Genomic DNA, 24,821 nt, shown 5'->3' with positions numbered 1-24,821 from the left:
TTAGATAAATCTATATATATTCTGATTATTACTATTGTATATAAATACTTTATTTTGATAAAAAAATATATAAAATATTATGCTAAATGATGATACAATAAATTTAAACATCTTACATATACATAATTATTATACAATTTATACAAAATTATATGAATCATGTATGCTTTGTTAATAAAGATAGACAATATAGTCATTTTCTATTTTATGTCAAGGCATACTCACGAAATTAAAACATAGTCAGATAATAGACAGGCATTTTCAAAAATACATATATCTAATCATGAATTTTATTTAAATTTGTTAAAAAAAATTATTTATCTTATATATATATATTTTATTAATAAGAAATTAAGGATTGACGATATAGTATTTTTATATTTTTTCTTAAAAGATACTAATGGAGGTGAAACGTTAAAGAGTAATTAGTTTATTTTCAAAACAACAAAAATATAATCATGAATTTCACACAATTTAATGGGAAATTGTAATTTACCCAATATAAAATGATCTTTTAATTATTTTAATATAACTACATTAAATGTTGTTATTAGTTTTATGGTATGGATCATGATAATTAGTTTTAATTTATAATTCATAAATTCAATCCCTATTTTTATTGTTTGGGACTCTAAATCATTATTCTAATTCTATTCATGCGTTATTGTGACATGTTTTTTCAATTAAATTGTAAGTAAATAATTTCTAAATTTTTGTGATTTGAATAATTTACCTGCAGACTCTATGTGATTAAGAAATATTTATAGAGTTTTGAGTTGTTTTTTTATTTCAAAGACACCTCATCCATTACTAAAAATATAAATTAAATTAAATTAAACTATAATTAAAAGAAAGCTGTCGCCCATTGACCCATTGGCAAAATTCTATTCGTAGTCATGTTTTGCTTCTCGTAGCCATTTTTTAATATACTTAAAATAATCTTAAACAAAAATTTAATTTTATCATTCATTTTATTCAATGTTCAACTACCCATATTACCCAACCATCTACCATCGTGCTTTTTTCTCACCGACTAAACTCTGTAATTAATTTCTTATTATTTTATGCTCGCCAATGTAAAAATATTTTCTCATCACCATAGTAGAGAGGTCACTCATTTCTATTGTTTCACGTTCACCATTACTCAATTATTTTATCTCAACCAGTCAGAGTTAGCCATTGATTACTACAGTCAAATGTTGATGATGATATGAATAGAGTTTGATGAGGAAGATAATAACTACTAAAAAAAAAAAACACCACAAATCATTTGATGGATAAATAAATGAGTTTTGAGAGTTATAGTAATATTTGTATGTATGTATTGATGTTTGTTGTAGGAAGTCAGGAAGTTAAATTCGAGAAACTTCATGATTCTCGAAACCTAAAGTTCAGGGACTTAAGGTTCGGAGAAGTTGGGCTTCCCCAAACCCTAGAGTTTGAGAAAATTCATGTTTCTCAAACTCTAGGGTTCGGCGAAACTGGGCTTTCTCGAATCCTAAAGTTTGAAAATTTCTAACTTCTCTGAACCCTAGGATTCAAGGAAGCCCAGCTTCCCCAAACCTTGGAGTTTGGGAAACATCAGAACTCCAAAATTTTGGAAACATCATGTTTCCCGAACTTCAAAGTTCGGGAAATATGGTATTAAATAAATTTTATAAAAAAAATACATTTATTTTTTAAAAAAATTAAATTATTTAAGTCCAATACTTAGATAAAAAAATTAAGTATAAAAAAATATGTTAATATAATTTCATAAAATATAAAATATAAAAAAAATAAAAGATGTGTTCCTCGAACCCATGAGTTCGGGGAATTATGGATTTCCCGAACCCACAAGTTCGGGAAATCCATAGTTAGATAAAAAAAATTAAGTAAAAAAATTATATATTTGTTTTTTTTAAAAAATAAATTATTTGAATCCAATACTTAAATAAAAAAATTAAGTATAAAAAAATATATTAATATAATGTTAATATAAAATATGTTATATTATAAAATATATTAATACAATTATATAAAATATAAAAAAAATAAAAGATAGGTTCCCCGAACCAGTGAGTTCGGGAACTACGGATTATCCACGGGTTCGGGAAATTCATTATTAGATTAAAAAAATTAAGTAAAAAATATGTATTTGTTTTTATTAAAAATTAAATTATTCAAGTGTAATACTTAAATAAAAAAAATAAAGTATAAAAAAAATGTTAATTAGCACTATTTAATTAAAAATTAAGTTTTTTCAAATATTTGTATAAAAAATAAAATATAAAAAAATTAAATATATAAGGTTTGAGAACTATGAATTTTTCTATCGTGCATTGAAATCTCCAAACTTAAACTCATTGAAAAATTAAAAATTCAAATTCATTACTTGAAAATTCTGATAAGACGAGATAATTCCGACAATAAATAAATAGTAGGTGACATAACAGAGAAGGTGACAATGAGTAGAGAAGGTGATGTGTGAGTTGTGACTATGTACAAGGTATCAGATATGTGAGAGGGTAATTTTGAAATACGAGTAGTAATGAAAGTTGTTATCAAGAGTAATTATAATATTTTTTTATTTATAAATGCGAAGAGCAAAAACTTATCAGAATCCTGGCCCAAATAGCAGAATCCTGGCCCAAATAGCCCATACCGCAAATCCAAACCCTCGTTTAAGCACTGCCTTTTCTCTGTCCTCGATCTTGTTAAGTCGTATGGAAGACATCGAGGATCTCCTCCGTGGGAGTGGCGGAGCTCCGCCGGGTTTCAGGCTGTCAGTGGCGGCGTCCGTCGGGGTCAATCCCAAGAAGAAAAACCGCCAGCAGCCTAACGTCGGCAACAGGCAGTCTGCAATTCAAGGCTCGTTCGCTGCCCCTCAGTCGCCCAAGATCCCTGGCACTCAGGTTCCTCCTCTTTCTCTGTCTATTCTTCCGCATTTTTAATTAATCAACATGTTTAGTTGTATACCTGGCTATGAACTTTATGTGTTGTATTTTTATGCAGACGATTTATATGAAGACTTTTGGATGTTCGCATAATCAAGTAAGTTCTTGTTTCTTTCGTGTTGATGATAATTTAAGTGTTCACATAAGGAGTTTGTGGCGATGTATAGCTGCTTAATTGCTGATAGCACCCTAAAATATCGTGTACCGTCATTTTCCCAGTTCCACGTACTTATATGGGAATGTTTCACATACAAACACGGCTATATAGACAGATCACAACCATAGTATTGGGTATCTGTCACGGTTGTGTAGTTACAATAGGATCGCACTCCTAATTCAGATTGAATTAGGAAGATAAAATCGGTCCAGCAGAGAAAACAAAGAGAATAAAGAGAGAAAGAGAGAAGTAGGAGAGATTTAGAAAGAGAGAAAGAGAGAAGAGATAAGGAATGCAGAAATTTTAATGATCTTTGTTACCGTTCCAAGAGAGACTTGGAAGGTGATATACTCGGTTAGGATGGTCGCTGCCACAGATGATCCTTTCCTTTCCCAACGGCTGTTACAACATATTTTGTCCTATTCTAGCCCCTTTACACGTGGCAATCATTGGCTAACAAACTATTATAGAAGTTACAGTAGTAATTAAGAGATCCAAGCAGTAAAATAGTGTTACGAATTACAGCATAATGTAAAATTAAAAATTTATGCTACTAAGAAGTATTATCGTGACAGTATCGAATATGGAGCTTCCATGGTATGAGGAATTTTCTAACTTACAAGGCAGTTGGCATGTATTAGAAACATTTGGAAAGTAATTTATACGTCCATTAACTGTTTTATTCTGCATCAATGTCTCTTTTCATATAGCAAGGATAGAAACATGAGCTAACAAACGGTTATATATAGTATACTTTTGTATATGAGTGGGTAACTGCTTGCTGAAAAGGAATTAATGGGTAGGAAGAACATTGCTGCTATTAGTGGTAACATGCAGGTACATCCTCTGATAAAGCTGTCAAAAATAAGGAGATTGATGCATTGGCTAAAAAATCAATTTGATGCATATTATACACACACACACACACACACACATATATATTATATTTTCATTTTTGCATTTCATTGTAGAAATTTTAAATTTTTGGTGAATGGGGATTGCAAGAGTTATGGTGGATTTTGGGTCCGTGGGGTATTTAAAGATACTATAAGTGAATAGTGTCTCTCTGTTGAGCTGAGGTTGAGTATTACTAGCTATGTTCTACTTAGGCTTTCAAGTTTTCTGCAAAATATATATTTGTCTTCCTGTTTACTAGGGGAAATCAAAATGTTGTTCTGGAAGCCAGTTGATCTATCTTCTTTGACATGATTGATTAACCCTGCTGATTAGTTACAACCAAGTAGCAGTCTTGCAGGAAATTACCTGATTTGCTATCTTCACTTTTTATCGGACCACTGAGTTATCATTTTAGAACTGTGATGCATTCTCCAATAATATCATTTGTGTACCCTGTGACTGAATTCATTTTGTTCCTGAAAAAATTTCCCCTCATGTTATGTTATTATCAGAGTGACAGTGAATATATGGCTGGTCAGCTCTCAGCATTTGGTTACGCAGTGAGTGACAATCCTGATGAAGCAGACATTTGGCTAATAAATACGTGAGATCCTATTTAAATTTTATTTTTCCTTTCTCTTAGCATTTGCTATATTTCTTTCTATTGATTAGTAATAGTTTAATTTTGCTTGGATAATGAACGCATCATTGTGCTGTTAGGTGGTTGTTTGATATTAGCACATACAAAATCTAGCTATGTTGTCTTTTTTTTTTTTGTTGTTGTTCCTAGATGGCTATTTTCTGTACTTTGTTATACTTTTCTTGGCCCTATATGATATTTATTCATAATAGCGAACCTCAATATGTTATGCAATATTATAATATTGCCACCCAAATTTTCATTTAGACTGAGGATTTATAAAACTCTTCTATGATTTACAATTTGTTTATCCATATATTTACACAATACATGCTCTTTTGATCTTTTATTTTATTTATTATTTTCTCCTTAGCATTGCACCAAACATTTAACATATGATTTTTTTTAATGGTCAAATTAACTTTCCATAGCTTAAGACAGCATTTATTTGTATTTCTTGATCTTTTGTGAATTATCAGCACCTTAAAAGTGAGTTAACTGGTGGACTAGATATATGAATCCATTCATGTATGAATACTTGTAAGCACATACAAAGTACATAAACTAATACTTGTTTAGGTCTATATATATGGCAACCATTTCATTCTCAACTTTATTTGACATGTAGTATCTGATCAGCAGATGTGTCCAACAAACGTATAGTTTTGTATATTCTAAATTTATTCACAAAAAGATGAAATATGTAATACCAGTTTTCTGTTTGTCTTTCATTTGAATTATCATGGTTTGTGCATAGTTTTGAAAGGCGATAGGCGCAAAGGGTCCTAGAGCCTGAGGCGCGAGGTGCACGAGCAGGGTCGGCCTTGAGATTTTAGGGGCCCTAAACTAAATTTTTTATGGGGCCCTCTACGACTATATTTAAAAATAAAATTAATACGAATAATTTTTTTTTATTATATAAAATTCACAATATTTCACTTTAAATTTACTCTTTTAACATTTTTAGATGAAAAATCAAGAATTAAACTATTATAATTAATTTTTTCCAACATATGTTTTTCAATAGACACAATCGTCAATCCATTAGTGTAGATTCACTAATAACAGAGGGATCACAAATATTGAAATATATATACAAAATTAATTGATAATTTAAGGGCTAATAAAAAAAATCAAAAGATATATTTGATAAATCATACAATGGGATGGTGAGGACGAAAATGGAATCACTAAAGAGAATACATAATTATGAAATCGGTTGGATTGAGAATCTACGCCTATGCAGATTGATGGCAGATGCAGTTGCAATGGATGGATAAAAAATTGAGGAGTGGAATTGAGGAAGACGATGGAGTCATGGCCACTGCCAGGTACGTGGAAATAGTTGTGATACAATCATACAAGGGGGAGATTGAGATTAATTAAAAATACATGTAATAGTTGTGAGGGGATGGGTGCTATTGTCAGACGCATGGGAATGAGATTGATTATTAATAAAGAAATGTGAGAAATTGAGATTAATTAAAAATTATAGTGATACTTATGGGATTAATTAGTGATGCATCACTAAAGAGAATGCATAATTATGAAATCGGTTGGATTGAGGACCTACGCCTGTGCAGATTGATGGCAGATGCAATGACAATGGATGGATAAAAAATTGAAGAGTGGAATTGAGAAGGACGATGGAGTCGTGGCCACTGCCAGGTGCATGAAATAGTTGTGATACAATCATACAAGGGGGAGATTGAGATTAATTAAAAATACATAGAATAGTTGTGAGGGGATGAGTGTTACTACCAGACGCATGGGAATGAGATTGATTATTAATAAAGAAATGTGAGAAATTGAGATTAATTAAAAATTATAGTGATACTCATGGGATTAATTATTGATAAAAGAAAGTGGGAGATTGAGATTAATTAAAAATTTACAATGTTTTGAAATAGGCATGCCCCCTGACGTCTTTTTAATTTTTAAATTTATTATTTTTAATTAATTTTATTTTGTTAATTAATTTAAAATCTGAAAATTAAAATAGGTATGGCCCCCCTTATGGCTTAAAATGGGCATGGGCCCTAGGCGGTTGCTTAGGCAGCCTATGCCTAGGGCTGACCCTGCGCACAAGGTGAGGTGCACCTTTGTGGAGTGAGGTGCACCTTTTAGAAAAAAAACTTAAAATCTTATAAAATCATAAACAACTATCAAATTATCAATAATAACACATGCATATCATTCATGATTCATCATCTTTAAATTCTAAACTAACAACATCAAAGTTGATTCATTTATCATGCAAATTCTAAACTAGAAACATCATCAAAGTTCAAACTCAAACAAGTACATCATGCAAAGTTCTAAACAAATACATAAACACTACAAGTCCACAATCAATAAACACTACAAGTCCACAATCAATAAAGAAGTTTTAATCAATCATCATCAAGAAGATCATCAACATTAAGGTCAATATCTTCATCATCCCCTTCAATCACCCCGTCATCTTCTTCTTCCTCTCCCAATTCTTCTCCCTCTTCCAAGTCTTCATCATCTTCGGTCTCTGTCTCATTTTCCTTCTCTTCAATCTCTTGAGTTACTCGCCATTTTGAAGTCGAAGCCAAAGTTGAACTTGATTGTGATCGAGTTTGTTTAATTCTAAATCGATAACTAGGCTCTCCAACTCCTGTAGCCGCAATGACATTATTCCATGTCAACCCATCCCCAGCGTCATCTGAAGAAACAGTTTCATCATTTTTATCATTCTCCTCATCAAGCTTTCCAGTCAACCATTCATTACTTTCATCAATGTGGGTCAATATGATAGGGTCAATGGTATCTCGCATTTGATATCGACACCTCAATACTCTATTGTATTTCACAAACACCAAATCGTTTAAACAAAGTTGATCAAACCTATTTCTCCATTTAGTGTGAAGCTGCAATAATTTATGCAAAAACATACTAAGAATAAGCTACATGAAACAAACTAACTACTAATAAAAATTATAAGTGTTATATGTACAATGCACTTACATTTTCAAACATACTCCAATTATGTTTACACCCAGATGAACTACAAGTCAAGCTAAGAATTTTAATTGCAAAATTTTGCAATGTGGGTGTTGACATTCCATATGAAGCCCACCATTCAGCTATCCAATAAAATTCATGGGTTAATTATTATCTATTATCTAGAATGATTATATATATAATGTAATATATATATGTGTATACCTCGTGATTTCTCAGCTCTCTTTCTAATAGCCATATAGTTTCCAAAGAACCCATCTGCCTTGTTATACATTGAAAGCTCAACATCAATTTGGTCTTGAACCTTTACATCTAGATTTAACTTTCTAATGCATTCATATAAGCCAGTCATGATCTTTGGATCTATAAGTTCAGCCTTGTAGAAATATTTTGGATTCAAGTACCAACTAGCAGCGTGTAGGGGGCGATGAAGCTGAATATCCCATCGATTATCAATGATCTGAAAAATGGGTGCATACTTCTTTTCATCCCCATTAAAAGAGTTAGCAATCGCTTCTATGGCCTCATATATGAATCCCATAGCTGGCTTCTTCTCACCATCCACTAAGTGCAGTACATGCACCAATGGACCAGCCACCTTTAAAGCATAAACAACATTGTTCCAAAATGAAGACATCAAAATCACTTCTACAACCTTTTTAGCCTCCGCTTCTTTTATTCACTTGCTTGTCATCCACTCTTCAAAGGTAAACATCCTTCTAAGGTTGCTTTTTAGACTATGCATCCTGCCCAAAGTGATAAAGACAGTTGCAAATCTTGTTTTTTCAGGCTTCAACAACTCTTTATTGTCAGTAAACCTTCTAAGCATGTTTGCTAGACCCGAACGAGTATAGATGTAGTTATTCACCATAACAATTCTCTCAAATGTCTTCTTCATATTAGGCAACTTGAAAATATCTTCCAACATTAAATCCAAGCAGTGTGCTGCACATGGTGTCCAAAACAATGTAGGATATTTTGCCTCAAAAAATCTTCCTGTTATTATTTAGAGTGAAATTAACAAGATATTAGTAAATAATAAATATCTAATGAATATTCAAATTGTTCTAGTTATAAACATAATACAAATTACAAAAATGAATTTCATTCCCGCTAAAACATTGTTTGAAGCACTATCAGTGACCACTTGCACCCCATTTCTTACTCCAATATTTTTCACACATTTACTTAATAATTGAAACATCTTTTCCCCAGTCTTTGAATAGCTGGAACCATCAACAGACTCCAAAAACATACTTCCTTTAGGAAAATTAACTAAAAAGTTAATCAATGTCCTTTTCCTCTTCTTTCCAACCATCTGACAAAATGGAACATCCATATTTGGCCCACGCTTCTTCATGATCTTTCATAATTGTATGAGTGGCTTCCACCTCTTGTTTGAGTAGGGGAACCCTGACTTCATGGTAATTAGGCGGCTTCACACCTGGACTATACTAACCAACTGTTTCTATAAAGACTTTAAAACTGTCATATGTCACTACATTGAATGGAATGCCTGCATCATACATCCATCGTGCGAAGTTTCTACAAACTCGTGCTCTTAACTCTTTTTTTGCAAAATCATTCTCACCCAACCTTGTTTGCCTTCCTTTGCTCTGGCTTTTCAACACAGTAACTTCTGGGTCTTTAAGAAAAACATGAAGTTGACCATTTTGTGTTTGACCCTTTAACACTTCCAACACTACTAGTACCGCTTCCACTTCCGGTAGATACATTAGGTCTTTTTCTACTTTGTGGCGGCTCCTCATCATCATCATACCCTTCATCAAATTGGAAATCATCATCTAACGGTGCCATATTTCGCTCATCCTTGTCATTCTTCTTCTTTTGCATGTACTCTCCAATCTCTTAATTTACTGATGGATGACATTTTGCACAAGATTTAGTATTCCTAAAACCACCCACAAAATGTTGTTTTGCCCAAAATATGCCACATTTCGTTACTTTACAACAAAATTTACATGTGGTGGTATTTTTGTCATTAGGATCAGCTTCAAAGTAATTCCATGCCGGGTTAGTTTTGGAAGTTGTCGACAACATTGACTGAGCTGCTGCAACACAGTTCCAACTTCCTTAAAATTCTCTAATCAACAAGAAAACAACAATCGTATAAAGAAAGAGTAGCAACCAGCAAGAGAAATTAAGCAAGTAGGTAAGAAATAATCAAATAAAACAAGTAAAGAACTCACGAGAGCAGGCTAGAACCGAGAAGATGGGAAGTTGGAATTGAGAATGGTAGCTAGTTTCGGTGGGCAGCGGGCTGCTTGACAACTTGAAAAGCAGAGGAGAAGAGATGAGAGTAAGAGAGGAGAAGAGCGTGAGCTGCGAGCAGAGGAGAAGAAAAGTGGAGAAGAGCGTGAGGCATAGGAGAAGAGAGGAGAGGAGAGGAAGAAAGGAGGTGGGCACAGCTTGACAACAACGGTTAGAGGAAGATCAGGCCTATCGACAGCTAGTGCCGGAGAAGATGGGAGTTTCGGGCGGCTAGACAACTTGAGGAGGGTGTTTCCGGTGGCTCCCAAGGTGTTTCCGAAGGCTGGCTTGAAGGTCGGAAGGAGAGGGAGAAGATGGGAGTGACATTGGGACTCAGGAGGAAGATGGGAGTGACGTTGGGCTGCCTAGGCACGCCTCACACCCCGGCGCCTCGCTATGCAAGGTGAGGGCCTCCCGGAAAACGCGTCGCCTCAACCCAGTCAAGGCGCCTTGCGCCTAGGCGCGTCTTTAACATCCATGGGTTTGTAAACCTGAGTTTTGGAGGGACACCTTAGAATTCAAAAGCTTCAAGTTGAGCAGGTTGAAAATTGAATAATATAAAATGTAATTTTCTTATAAATGGAGTGCATGATGTTGTGAGATTTGAAAATTGAGTTAGTCTAATAAAAGATCGAGTTAAATATCTAACGTTAATGGTTGATAAAGATGGGGAGATTATTGAGGATGTTACTCATAGAATCAAGGTAGGATGGCTAAAAGTAGAAAGGTTTCTAGGCTTTTATGCAACTGTAAATTGTACTAGACAGTTATAAGATTTGCTCTATTATATGGCAAAAAGTAATGGGTAGTCAAGCACTAACATCTTCAAAATATTACCACAACTAAGTTAAGGATATTATATTGCATTGTGTGTCTATATGAGAGAAGACAATTAGAAATGAAGTTATTTATACAATAAGTTGGATTGGTGCTTTCCTTTAAAGCTAAAAGAAAAGTTTTATTGAACAATTATACGACCAACTTTATTGTATTGCATGGAACGCTAAGTAGTGAAGCACCAACATATGCAAAAATGAACGTAATATGAGAATTTTTTCATGGATGTGCAATCATATAGGAAAAGATAGAACTAAAAATGAGATTATTTTTAAGAAGATTTTAATGGTGCCCATTAAAGATTAAATGTGTGGAACCAAGGTAGTTAGGGGCAAAAGGCACTATGAACCTTATATCGCCTAGGGTGCTAGGTGCTAAAAAAGCTCTCGCTTGACCAAAGCAAAGCGCGAAATTTTAAAAAATTAATAAAAAAAATATTTAATATGAAAAAGATAATAAGCATATAACAAGTGTTCAATATTTATATAAAAAATGAACAAGTTTAAATACATATAGGAAACAAACAAACATACAATGTAATATAAATATTCACACAAAAAATCTAAATTACATGATTTATATAAAGTTATATAATATATTATATTAACAAACAAACAATATTATATATCAAGTTACAATTTGTGCTGTTACAGGCTTAAAATTGTAACAAACATATATAATTCTTTTGTTGCAAATATTAATTGAATATTGACTAAAAGTCTAGAACAAAATATATATATCATAGAACAAAAGAGTGACCGTCGAGCAACAATTAGCAAATTTTGAAAAGTTAAAATACTAACTGAGAACTAGTGTAACAGTGACTAAAAAGCAACAAACAGCATACAACACAAGGAGGAGCCAAGTGCATCTGCTTTTCTTCTTTGTTTTTGCATTTTTCTCTTCATTTTACTCTTCTTATTACACTGGGAGACCTTTCACATCCTTTCTGCAGACGACCCTTCACTTTCTTTCAATTTTCTTTTGATTTTGCTTCATTACAGCCCAGACGAGTGCTTGCCTAGGAGTAGGTGAGGCACTTCCTGTCGCCTGAGCTCCTAGGGGAGCCAGGCACTTGCCTTTGACTACACTGTGTGAAACACATTTAAGATGGTTTAGACATATGAGAAAAAAACACATAGATGCACTTTTTGAGGAGAGTGGATAAAATGGAAGAAATTTAAAGTAAAAGAGATAAAGGAAGATTAAATAAAACTTAGTGAAAAGCTTTTAGGCCTTGCAGAAGATATGGGAAAATTGAAGAGCTAGAATCCATGGCCTACCCTATTTAGTGGGATTAGGGCTTCGTGTAATTGTTGTTCATTATTAGCTTAAACTTCTTATGTTATACAGTAGAAACTGCTTGCTGGAAACTAGCTGATTTGTTTTCTCATCTTAGCTTGCTTTCTATGGAGAACTGATTAGCTAAAGTTTTCTTGGGTTGTAAAGCATTGTTCTTTCAACTTGTATTGTCTATGTTATTTATTACTATCTAGTGATGCAGATGCACTGTAAAGTCTCCAAGCCAGTCTGCAATGGAGACCCTAATATCGAAGTGCAAGAGTGCAAAAAAACCTTTGGTGGTGGCAGGATGTGTGCCTCAGGGAAGTCGTGATTTGAAAGAGCTAGAAGGGGTTAGCATAGTTGGAGTTCAGCAAATTGATCGTGTGGTGGAAGTCGTAGAAGAGACTTTGAAAGGACATGAGGTGCGGCTATTGAACCGCAAGACATTACCAGCACTTGATCTCCCGAAGGTGTCACTGTTTCCCTGGATGACTTGCTTTTGGCTGCAATGGTTCTTGATTCATGCTATCACTTTCTTGTGTTCACAACTTATTTGGTGGTGAAATTGTTATCTCATTTTCTTGTCAAGATATTTAACTTATTTACTCTGGCAGGTGAGGAAGAACAGGTTTGTGGAGATTCTTCCTATTAATGTTGGTTGCTTAGGTGCTTGCACTTATTGCAAGACAAAGCATGCCCGTGGTCATTTAGGGAGCTATACAGTTGACAGCCTTGTAAGTTCGTTCCATTGCACGAATTTGTCATTGATTTGAATTTCTTGGTTGTTTTATTAAAGTTTATCACTTCAGGTAGAGCGTGTTAAAACTGTTATAGCAGATGGAGTAAAGGAGATTTGGTTGAGCAGTGAAGACACTGGGGCATACGGTATTTTTGTTGCCTTTTCATACCTCATAAATATACTTCTGATTCTCAAGTACTTTGTAGGATATTCTTTTTTTGTTTTTTGGGGGGGAGAGGGGTGGGGGATAGAAGCCAGTTTTATGGTTTCACTTCTTATGCACACAAGTCTGACTATTCTATTGATAAGTTATAAGATAACAAAAAAACAGAAAATTGAAACGAGAACAACCACGTTGCCGACACCCTGATTAAAAAAACAGAATTGGTGATATGTTTGGCTTCAAAATTTGCAGGACGTGACATTGGTGTTAACCTTCCAATTCTATTGAAGGCTATTGTCACAGAGCTCCCCTCAGATGGAAGCACAATGCTTCGCGTTGGCATGACCAATCCTCCTTATATTCTTGAGCACTTAAAAGACATAGCAGATGTTTTGCGTCATCCATGTGTGTACTCTTTTCTCCATGTGCCCGTCCAATCTGGGAGTGATGAAGTCTTGAGTGTAAAATTTCTTTCTGAAGCTGATTAGATTATGTCTAAATCTTATCCGCCCCTCTCCATTCTGTTTAACTGAAGCCTATTTGCTTATGATAACTGGTTTCCAGGCAATGAATCGAGAGTATACTGTAAGCCAGTTCAAGACTGTAGTAGATACATTGACTGAACTTGTGCCAGGGATGCAGATTGCAACTGATATAATTTGTGGATTCCCTGGTTAGTTGCAAGTTAGCTACAGCCTTGTGATCCATTGTTTATGTTGCTTCTGTGTCAGGAATTACTTTTCATTTTCCTCTTGAAAATGTTTGTCTACTGCTACAAGTGGCAGTTAAGCATTTTAGCAACTATCCAAAATTGCTTTTGTTATTTAGCAATTTTTTGGATGTACTGTTGTACTTTAGTAGTTTAATTCCATCACATTGAGTTAGTCAAGAAATATTGTAAATAATTTCCTTGAGTGGGAATTACTGTTCTTTTTTTTTTTTTTTGAATGCTATTTATATTACTACACATCTAAAAATTTCAAAGTCATTAGCAAAAGTAATGAGTGGGATTTTTTTTTTTTTGTTGGATTGCTGCGTAAATTGCAAAATATTTAAAATTCTCAAAATCATCAGCAACAACAATATTTGATTATATTGTTTTAAGCAAAACATTTGGTTGATTCCAGTTAGTAAGATAGATCTTGATCTAAGTAGACTCTAGTGGCAAAAGTAAAAAAGGTGTTTGTTAGAGTAGAAAGGTAATTATAGAATTAATGTGATATCTTGTCTTGTCAGGTGAAACTGATGAAGATTTTGCCCAAACTGTGAGTCTCATTGAGCAGTACAAGTTCCCTCAAGTTCATATATCGCAGTTCTATCCTCGGCCTGGTAATACTGTTGTTGAATCCTCTAAGCAATCTATATTTGTAAAATCCATTAGGACATTTGTTCCACATAACTGGTGATGATTATTGATGTGATACCATTCTAGTTAGTTTCTAGCCTGTTACAATGTTGAATTATCATGCTTTCGTAGACATGTAACACTGGGGCACAGCATATACGGTGAATTGGTCTGACATTTTTTTCCTCAGTCAGTTGCTTAGTTGATTCAGCATTTCGGAACCTAGCTAGTTTAGCACCCAGGATTTCTATTTTGCTTACCCATTAGGTAATTGAGTCTGAAAATGTATGTGGGCTAACTAGAGTTCACATTCACTCAAAAGTGGCATACTTGTGTTCTCATTTGGCTACATTAACAATCATCAATATGGTCTCTAAATATTATAGAAGGTACCTGGCCTATTAACATTTTAGATTGAGCTGTCTCACATGTTCTGGGCATGCCTGCCACATGGTTTACTTTTAGCGGACTGCCTTTTGCAAATGAACCAAATAATAATTACAGTGCATCAAAAGATGCCTTCCAAACAAAAATAATAGTAAATAGGAAAAAAGATTAGTGTTGTTTGGAGTTTTGATTCATGTTCAAACTTTGAACTTGGGGACTGGAATTTTTATTGTTCTTTTAATTTCTCTTTTCTCATTAGATACTAACAACAGTGAGGGATTTTAGATTTTAATATTGCTATGCTTGGAATACGTATTTCCCTACCGCTGTCTTTCCAGGAGTCTTTTTCTCCTCCTCTCTGCTTTGTTCTCCCTCTTCTCTATTTGTTGCTCTCTCACCTTTTTTCTTGTTTCCTTCTGTCCTTCCTTTTCTTTTCTCTGCTCCTTGGTTGATTGATTCTACATCAAAGCAGTGACATTGATTGGCTAATTCTTAGTGTTGCTGTCAAAATCTGTTTTTTTTTTTAACCAGGAACTCCAGCTGCGAGGATGAAAAAGGTCCTAAGTACTGTAGTGAAGAAACGTAGCCGTGAATTGACTTCCATTTTCGAGTCATTTATGCCATATAATGGCATGGAGGGCAAAGTAGAGAGAATATTGATCACTGAAATTGCAACTGATGGTATCCACTTGGTAAGATTGTGTCTCTGATACAAAATTATTGTTTGATCTCTTGTTAAGATACTTGTAGATGTTTTAAGAGAATCTTGTATTAAGTGGGGACTTGGTGCAAGGGCAATACTCTGGCACAAGTTATTCTTCATACAGAAGATTCAAAGACAAATATAATAATTACATTAAGACGAATTTGATGTTGAAGTGGCTTTGTAATGTCAGAAGTCCAGTCAAGCTGATGAGAAACGGATAATGAAGTTTCTCCTCCTCTCCAACTTAACTTCAGATAATATGGTAGTCAACAATTCAACATAATCTCAAAACAACAACCAGCCAACAGTATGCAGAAGGAACCCACTTGAGGATGTGTGGCCCGCGGGGGGGGGGCGCACTTATGGCTTATGGTTCCCATGTGGACCAAAGTACCTCTGTTGCGGTGAGGTGTTGCAGGCCAAACGGCCACTTGGACAGTGATGCGCAATCACAAACCCCGCTATGGGGGTGTGAAATTATTGCCATGAGTCTACCTTGTGAAATTAGATGAAATGCTATATGTAAGTTGTTGGATTTATATAGTCATGCAATCCTAAGCCCATAGTGGACATTGACATTCTATGTTGGATCAAGCTCTTTTTTTCTTTTGCTAGGTATATGTTGGATCAAGCTCCTGAGAAAAAGGTATTGTAAGGCAATAGAACTCACTCCAGATAGCACTTTCTATCCCGTAACTAAATATTTGCATGTGATAAATCTACTTATGCAAAAGAGCCAAGCCACCCAAGGGGGTGGGCTAAGAAAAGGGGTTTTGAAGTTACCTCTCTCTCTCTCTCTAGCTATTTAAGCTTTTAGATGAGGTGGTGCTCAAAATTCAAGACAGGCATTATCATATTCAAAACTTAGGTCAATTTCATATGGCTTTCTTCCAAATGTGCACTTTCCTATTTATGTGACTTGGCTTTCATTGCTCCAGGTGGGTCACACTAAAGGATATGTGCAAGTGCTGGTAGTTGGTCCAGAAACCATTCTGGGGACTTCTGCTATGGTTAAGATAACCTCAGTTGGAAGGTGGTCGGTTTTTGGTGAAGTGATCAAGAGTCTCGATGAAAGAAATCATAATATAGCTACATGTGATAAAAGGCCAAGTGGCAACAAATGTTTGTCATCCAAGCTAGATGAAGCATGCGCATGTTCAAGAGAGCCGCAACCTTGTGCTTGTGATGAAACTTGCGGGGGAGAGACAATGTCACAGGTAAATGTAGCTTCCCCCTCCAATAATGGTACTTGCTCAGAAGAACGGAACGACCCAAACCTCTTTAGATGGTTGTTGAGGAAGCGGAAGAACCATTTGCAGAAGAGGACGGAAGATGTGAGTGTCCTGGAATCTAAAGAAGAAGGATATAGTAGAGGAAGAATACGCAGTTGGGCATTTATTGACAAGGCTCTTGTGAGTGGAATGTTCCTGAGCTTGTTGACAATCGTAGTTGCAGTCTCGTTTCTGGTATCTGGGAGTACGATGGCTAAATAAACGGATCTGATTTGAATTCTAGTTTGCACAGGTGGAAGGATTGCCCGGCTGACTCTCCAATATGTGAGATTTTGCAGGATATGGCAGAAGTGTGTCAAGGCTAGTTCCTATTAGAGCTTGATGTTTATTGATATTGTTATCTTTGAGTAACATCAATGTACATTGCCAAAGGTTGAAGGCGCCAGTAATTATTGGAAGTGCTAGCAGGTCGATTTTAACGAAATCTGGGGAATGCTGTCATTCTCAAATATTTGTTAAGCCAATGACAAACTCTATCCTCTATTCTCTTGTAATTTGTAACTAGCCCAGCACAAATGCCATGTAGAATGTGCTTGTAAACTGTTTTTGGATGTCGTTTTCAGAAAAGAACTCCCAGTTTGCGATTGAGGGAAGTTCCTGGAGTTCTTGAAACCAATTTAGTAAGAAAATGAAATACACTAGAAAATGATTATCTTTATTACTTTAATTTTTTGTTTTTTTGCTAAATTAACTTCCTGATGTTAAAGTTTGGAAATGAAACCAAGCAGGCTCACCCATAAGGCAATTTTGGTTGGAGAACTTGTGAGCTTGATTTTTTTGACAATTCTTACATGAATCATGTTACATGTATACTATTTTTGTATATTTTGGACTACACACAAGGAGTATTATGATCAAAATATTCTACGTCTCTCTACGCGTCTCTATGCGTCTTATGAGGGATATTTTTATTATTTGTACACCTTTGTGTAGCTTAAGGTATATACAAAGATATACCAATAGCATTATTCTTCTTACATTCTAGACCCTGACCTGATGCATGCAACAAAGTTTGAAGAACCCTAACTAAGGCTTATTCAGTGTTGATATTCTTGGACTGGTAGCTATAAATCTGTACTTCAAGCTACTGAGCAACTGCTGGCAAATGCGTGTCTCATATATTTTCATTTAACAAAATTTTACAACAGCTTAAAATAGTGGTAGGGCTGTCTAATACACAAGGAGGTTGAAGAATAAACAGGATATGCATGCCGCCATCTCGGGAAAGGCTTGGGCTAGAGGTTGGGGTTGGGGTTGAGAAAGGCAACTTGTTGCCCTTTCCTTCTTGCTTAGGGCTGCTTTGATTTATGTTACACAGAAACAGAAATGAAAAACGTTTCCGATAGAAAACGTAGAAATGGATATTCTTCTAAAAAAATAGACATAAATAGGGTCTGAAACAGGAATAGAAAACGTTTCAAAAATATTTTCAAAACAAGAAAATAGCTCTTATAAAATATTTCCGTGCAACATAGGCATTGATAATCTTACTGGATTTAAATTTTATTTACCGAACAGTCTTTCTGATTCACAGAAAAATAAAGATCTATCTATCTATATATGATGGGCGGATGACTAATTTGTCCATGTCATAGAAGCATATCTGACTTTGAAGGCAATCTCTTGAAGAAATTGACAGGCACTGAAGGCATCCTGCTTCTGAAGCGGGGATGCCGCATCAAGTAAAGCCCGAGCAGCACTGCAATGACCTGAAACGGAGTAACATAAAGGATCACAGCCCAGATCAATGAGATGATAATCACTATAGCCGTAGCTCTTGGATCCCTCCAGCTTAGTATGGCCAGAGCCCTCTCCCCTTGTGTTGCCAAGTCTGCTGTCACTGACTGTATCCTCCCGGCCACACTCCTCAGCCTGTCATACCTCATCCTGACAAGGTCCGGTGGCCGGGAAGTCGGGAATGAGTCAAACTCCTCGTCGAGCTCATCGGGGTTCGCGTTCTCTGACTGCGACAGCCGCGCGTCCATGTGGGGCGGGTGCCTCGGCCTGAACCGGTAGTTCCAGAGGCCGATCACGAACAGGTACAGGAAAATTGTTGGCAAAATCAGTTCCGGGTAGCAGACGAGAATTAAGAACAGGACATGAACAAGGCAGGTGGTGACCGGGTTCTTCCAGGTGCAGACATCATGGAACCAGCGGCAGACGGCTGAGATTCCAGAGAGCAGTGACATTATGCGGTGAAAATTGGCCTTGCTCCGCCTCAAGCTCCACATGTGGTAATCCACATCCAGCATGTACTCGACCGTCTCTCGCCGGAGTGGCGGCTCTGATCTCGACAGCCTCGTCGCTACTATCTGCATCGCCTGGTGGCGCAGCCAGTCGATGTGCCTCACAGGTATGGGCTGCACATAGTGCATTTTGGGCAGCAATGGCCTGCTGTACTGAGCCACCATGTTCATCCAGGCCGTGCAGGTGAACCTAAGCGCCAAGTGAAGCTCCCCGTGCTTCTTCAAACCGGAAGGTTGAAGAACCACCAATGGGTAGTAATGGGTATAAATTCGATCGGTCTCCAAAGTCGACAGTCGAATTCTCACCTTCCCAATCCTAAGATCTCTGGCATCCTCTCTACTTCCGTTGATATGCCAATTGTCGAAAACTCCAATGGTGATCACAGTGCAGGGATCGTGAACTTCCCAAGTATACTGCTCGTTCCATTGGGGATTCATGGTGTTGAGAAGCGTCCTTGTTCGAACCCATTTGTTCCCGTACTTGGCCACGCAATAGGCATCAGTACTACCCCCGTCTTTGCTCTTCATAGGCAGCAAATTCCTGGCACTCAATATCCCAAGCTCAAGAATCCCAATGCTGGGCTTCCTCAATTGCTTCGCTGACGGCTGAAGATCGCTGCTGAAGTGTGTAGACTCGTCCAGAACATGGTAGCCGGCATCCAACCAGAGGCGAAGGTGGAGCTTGCTAGAGAATTTCGCCTCCTTCTTCTTGCCGCTGTCTTCCTCTGCAAAAGCCGGCTTGTGGAGATTGTACCAGCGAGGGTCCGGGAACTTGTAGGAATCCAGTCTTGGCGGAATGTCCCTAACCGAAATCAGCAGCCTGCCTAGAACCTCGTCCTTTCCGGGTCCAACCCTGTCCTCCACACTAATGATCATTAATTCTTCTAAGGGCTCGGACGCCACAAACATGAGTTCATCATTCCAAGTCGGATTCACATGTTTCACCGGCGATAGCCTAGTGACTCTGGTCTGGTGCCCGAGCTGAATTCTCACGAATGTCTCCGGTGGCCGGCTCTTGTCACTGGGGACGAGGTCCTGCGCTTCAATGACATGAACACGAAGATAGTAAAGCTTTGGGGAGAAATAGACCTTTGATCTTGTGTTGGCAAGGTTGTGTTGGCTGACATCGTGAGCATCCGAATGCCAGGCCTCTGGAAAAGCTTCATCCGCTTGAGTTCCAATCCAAACAGACAGCATAATCTCGCCCTGAACTCTATCCCGTTTCTTGTTCTCCAGTTTGTACCACTGAGGGGCCAGTGGACTGTCCGGTGGGAGTCGGAGAGGAACCTCTGCAACGTCGAACAGAACCCAGCCCACTAAATCGTCTTTTCCGATGTCTCTGTCTTTCACTGTGACTTCGATCACATTGGACTGTAAATTCTGTTTCGAGAAGGCAAAGACTTTGTTCCAAACTGGGTTTTGGTTTTTCTCCAAGTGTTTGGTCACGCCTTTGTAGTTTCCGAGCTTCACTTCTACGTAGGGGTCTAAGCTGCCGGAAATGTCCATGACCGGGAGATTTCTGGCTTTCACCACGTTGACATACAGGTAGTGCATCTGCTCGACCAGATCGTAGGTGCTCGCCGTCTTGTCGCCGCCGCGGTAGCGCATCCGGGCGGCCACCGGCGGCCTGGTTTCCACCAGGCCGAATTCCGGCGGCTTCATCCCCGGCACCGGAAACTGCATATGCATGACGTTGGCTGGTCCTGCCTGGGCAAAGTCAGCTCTCGCTTCAACATTAGCCGGCTTTGGAGCTGCCGGTGCCGGAGCCGGACCCTTCCCGACGGAGTAAAAGGTCCTGACTTCTTTTTCCTTCTTCTTGTTCTTCTTCTTGGACTCCCCTTCATCGTCGTGATCAAGCTTCCTGCTGATATTGGTACTGAAATCGGAACTCGAATTCGAATTGAAGTTTATATCTTGCAACGGCGGCGGCGGCGGCGGCGCCTCTTTGGCGTCGGCATGAATCTGGCCATTCGGCGGACCGAATTGGCCATGAACGGAGTAGACTTTGAGCGCAATATCGCCCTTGATACGGGAAAACAAGCCGCGTTTGTCGAGCGGGTAACGCTGGACCATGGCTTCGGACTCGGAGGAGGGGACGGAAGCGCCGGAGATTCGGACGCGGCCGAGGAAGTTCTTGTGGTGGCCGACTTTGCTGTCGTTGTAGACGACGACGTCAATGGTCTGGTCGGGGAGCTGTATGGGGTCTTTGATGTCGAAAACGAGGTTCTCGTTCCATTGCGGGTTGAGATCTTTGGTTCTGGTCTGGGTTCTATGCCGCTGGTCGTCGAAGTCCACCTCCACGAAGGGGCTGGCCGAGCCTAGGCCGTCTTTGGGCATGAGATCGCCGGCGTCGAGAACTTCCACCACCAGCTTGGCCATGGTTTAATTTGATGGTCGATGTATATTCTGGAAGCTGAAAAGCAAAAGGGGGATTGAATTAGAAGGAAGAAGGAAGGAGGAGTGTAGGGGCAGCCGAGCCGAGCCGAGGGCAAAATAAAAAGAGGTGGGAGGGAGAAAAATAGGGGGCGGTGGGGGGGGGGGGGGGGGGGGGGGAGAGAGAGGAGGAGGGGACTGGCTGACTGGTTTATTTGGAGTGTGAAGACAGAAACTATTATGTTAGAGAGAGAGAGAGAGAGAGAGAGAGAGAGAGGTGTCCTTTGGTGAAGTGGTTGGTCCCATCCCAAAGAGATTCTGGTGGGTAAGAGAGAGAAATACATCCTTCTCTTTGTGTTTGTGTTTGTGTGTATATAAGTATATTATCTATACCTATATTAATTATATGTACGTACGATATTGTATATGTATATATGTGAGTTTGTATGAATATATAAAAGCAAGATCTTGTTTTTAATATTCGGTATTTTGTGATTATGAATTTTTGAATTCAAGTCTATTTATATCACTAATATGTTTGGATCTCAACAAGTGTTAAATGTCCATCAACACAGATATTTGTGTGCTCATATTTTTTATCCTTCATTATCGATGTACTCTAAAATATTTAATAAATTTATGTGTTCTTATCAATATTAAAAAATAATCATAATTTATTTAATTTTTTTTTTCTAAAATATTTTTCAATTAAAGATGAAATAAAATAAATAAGAATCATGAAACACCAAGCGCAAGAAGAACAAAAAATAAAAGTCGGGGACAAGGGCAAGAATAATATGAATAATTTTCATTTCTTGTTTTAGCTGACGTATATATAGAGAATTTGGCATAATCTTGAAAGGGCCTATTCTTCTTAATAAATAGTAGTGTCCTTATAATTAATTATGAATTATTGTGATATTATATTTTTGCTTGCATTTATTTATTTATTTATTATTATTTTTTTTTTGGGGGGGGGGCAGAAAGAAAGAGGGTTAGCACTTGACCACATCCACAGTGAGAGACACACACCTCATTGAATGGAAGGAATTATGGGGAGCTTGAAAAAGGGGTTTGAGAAAGGTAAGACGTTTCGTGGGGATGATGGAACTTGGAATTGGCAAGGATGTCTCTGGAACTTGAAATTGCAAAGGATGTCTCTATCCATCTCCATCTCCCTTTCAATTCTCAAGGATATCTCCTCTTTCCACAGAGTAATCTTTTCCAAAACTGCTGCTGCTGCTGCTGCTGATTGCTGATTCGACTCATACATACATTTGTCAAATTCTCTGGAGCCCTCCACAGTCCACCCTCTGCAATTAGATAATTAGATAATTCTCCCTCCCATACCTTTACCAAATTTTATGTTATGTTCACACACAGAGAGAGAGAGAGAGAGAGATGGGTTATCTGTTTTTTGAAAAGTACAGGACATTATTCTGCGATTGCTGCAAAACCAAGAAAAAGAAAGCACCAGAAATGGTTGGATTTTCTTTGTTTGAACCTTAAAACCATCATAAAGTCTGTTTCTTTGCTTTTGGTCAAAAACGTGATGGATCATATATTTATATAAACTTAACCCAAATAATCTATCCTTATAATTATTATTTAATAAAAAAAAACATCCTTTTGTCAATTTCATTATTGATTCTAAATTTTGTATCAAGATTTCAATAGGAATAATAGTTTGCTTCCAAAAGTTAGTTGTTTTATCTTTTTTTTTTTTTTTTAATAACAGAGATAGATAAGTCATAAAAGTATCTCTAATACTTCGCTAAATCACTCACCAAACTAAATAAATAACAAGACAACAAGATTTGTAGGCCTCCAAAGTTACTCACCATTACCAAATTTGCTCGCTAAAATTTTGGTGAACCCCATTCCATTTCAGCCAAACCACTCATTGCTATTTCTCCCCCACAATGACCATCTCAACATCAATGCAAGCTAATTTGTCGTCGAAAAGGCTCACTATTGCAACAGATCGACAGATTGGAGGTTCAAGTGATTGTATGGGAAAGGAAATTAGTCGAAGAAGACAACCAACAGGCGTGGTGGAAGGTGACCAGACACGGTGGTGACAAGTAACAGACTATGTGACGACGGTGATGGCGATGATGTCGAGAAGAGACGTAATATGGGTTTGTGATTATTGATTTTGAAAATTATTTATTTATTTGTGTATTAGATGAGTGATATTGTGTATTTATATATTTGATTATTGATTTGTATATTTAATTATTGATTGTGTATTTAATTATTAATTTTATATATGCATATATTTGATTATTTTGTGTATTAAGTGTTCAAAGATAATAATTGAATTCCCAAACAAATTGTGACCAATTATCTAAATTAGAGAGAATTGTGTTAAATATTGTTGACGTTCAGAATAAGTCAATCAAGATTCGTAGGCCGCAAAGGGATTTTGCGTGGTTTGGTCAAAACGGTGCCTACTCCACTACTGTTCTCTAATTATTCTGGCAGAGCAACAGTATGGTATTATCGGTTTTCTCCCTCTCCTTTTACAATAGTGTTCCAACCCCTCTTTATAGTGAGGGGTGTTTACAATTGTATAAAATATAAAAGTGTAGAGTTGATATCATAGGGGGCAAGATGTCTTTATCATCTCCATAAAATCGGGAGTGGACTCTATATTACTAGAGATCCGGTTTGCATCAGATAAAGTAGGTGGGTCATTGCCTCCGTTTATTCAGTAGCAATGTTGTTACGCGAGCTGAATAGTTTGACCGGTCAAGCTGAGCAATTAAGCTAGCGAGATAAAAACATTGTGGGTAGCTCGTTGGGTATATCATTGAGAGCTCACTGAAAGTCTTGTTGAGAGCTCGCTTAGTTCTGCGATCTGAACTTAGATTTCAACGATGTATGAGTTTGCCTGATGAGCTCGGCTGGGCCTACGGGACTCTAGGCGATTAGGCCAGCCTATTAGACTAAGTTTAGCCTATAAGAAGTGGTGTGAAAAATATGTATAACAAATATATTTATAGTTTTTTTATATAAAATTACACATTAGTGAATTATCTCATTGTGGAGACAAATCACATAAAATTTGTATCATATTTTTTTCTAAATTTTTGAATGTAATATTTTCGATCTAATCCTAAAAATGGGTGTCAAAGTTACTCAATATAATTATTTATTTATGTATTTGAAATAGTAGTTATTGCTTCGTATTTTTTTTTATTTGTGTTTTTTAGCATATTTGAGTTATTAGTGTATTGTTATTGTGTTTAATTTGATATCATAATATTTATTATTAAATTATAAAATAAATCATAAATATATTGTAGTGAAAATTATAAGTAAATTAAAATAAATAGAATTGAGGTTAATAGAGAAGAGAATAAAGAGTCTAGTTAGAGTAAACACAATTTTTGAGGTGAAAAAAATAAGAAATAAATTATTTATAATATTAAAAAAAGTATAATAGGAAATGTGGTCGGAGACAATTGAGGCTTGGGATTATTCACAGAGATCAAGAAAGTATATTACGAAAATTTAAAAAAATGATTGAATAAGCATTAAATCAACACATT

At 36.8% G+C, this 24,821-nt stretch overlaps 2 protein-coding genes across 3 annotated transcripts; one reads left to right on the top strand and one right to left on the bottom strand.

Moving 5' to 3' along the window:
- The first annotated feature begins 2,648 nt into the window (after positions 1-2,648).
- On the top strand, positions 2,649-17,306 carry LOC127799610 (uncharacterized). Of its 2 annotated transcripts, XM_052333806.1 has the most exons (11): positions 2,649-2,894; positions 2,995-3,033; positions 4,503-4,594; positions 12,234-12,483; positions 12,628-12,747; positions 12,823-12,898; positions 13,168-13,376; positions 13,480-13,588; positions 14,152-14,244; positions 15,179-15,339; positions 16,292-17,306. In XM_052333806.1, exons 1-11 carry the CDS (start codon positions 2,706-2,708, stop codon positions 16,844-16,846), a joined length of 1,893 nt encoding a protein of 630 aa, XP_052189766.1. In that variant the 5' UTR covers positions 2,649-2,705; the 3' UTR covers positions 16,847-17,306. The 2 variants fall into 2 exon arrangements, with proteins under 2 accessions (XP_052189766.1, XP_052189767.1); XM_052333807.1 differs by lacking the exon at positions 2,649-2,894 and having other exon boundaries at positions 3,010-3,033; positions 12,226-12,483.
- An 817-nt stretch (positions 17,307-18,123) lies between these two features.
- LOC127800294 (FT-interacting protein 7) lies at positions 18,124-21,433 on the bottom strand. The gene has a single exon (XM_052334821.1). It carries the CDS (start codon positions 21,268-21,270, stop codon positions 18,235-18,237), a length of 3,036 nt encoding a protein of 1,011 aa, XP_052190781.1. The 5' UTR covers positions 21,271-21,433; the 3' UTR covers positions 18,124-18,234.
- Positions 21,434-24,821: the final 3,388 nt, after the last annotated feature.

The sequence above is a fragment of the Diospyros lotus genome, chromosome 4, assembly GCF_014633365.1.
Source record: "Diospyros lotus cultivar Yz01 chromosome 4, ASM1463336v1, whole genome shotgun sequence".
Lineage (NCBI taxonomy): Eukaryota > Viridiplantae > Streptophyta > Magnoliopsida > Ericales > Ebenaceae > Diospyros > Diospyros lotus.
This window is presented reverse-complemented; position numbering and strand designations above follow the sequence as displayed.

What these genes read in the sequence shown, in the direction of transcription:
- LOC127799610 (XM_052333806.1), top strand. Translation starts at nt 2,706, where the DNA reads ATGGAAGACATCGAGGATCTCCTCCGTGGGAGTGGCGGAGCTCCGCCG. An exon ending in TATAATTTGTGGATTCCCTG is followed by an intron (nt 13,589 to 14,151) that starts GTTAGTTGCAAG and finishes TTGTCTTGTCAG; the next exon opens with GTGAAACTGATGAAGATTTT. An exon ending in GCAGTTCTATCCTCGGCCTG is followed by an intron (nt 14,245 to 15,178) that starts GTAATACTGTTG and finishes TTTTTTAACCAG; the next exon opens with GAACTCCAGCTGCGAGGATG.
- LOC127800294 (XM_052334821.1), bottom strand. Translation starts at nt 21,270, where the DNA reads ATGGCCAAGCTGGTGGTGGAAGTTCTCGACGCCGGCGATCTCATGCCC.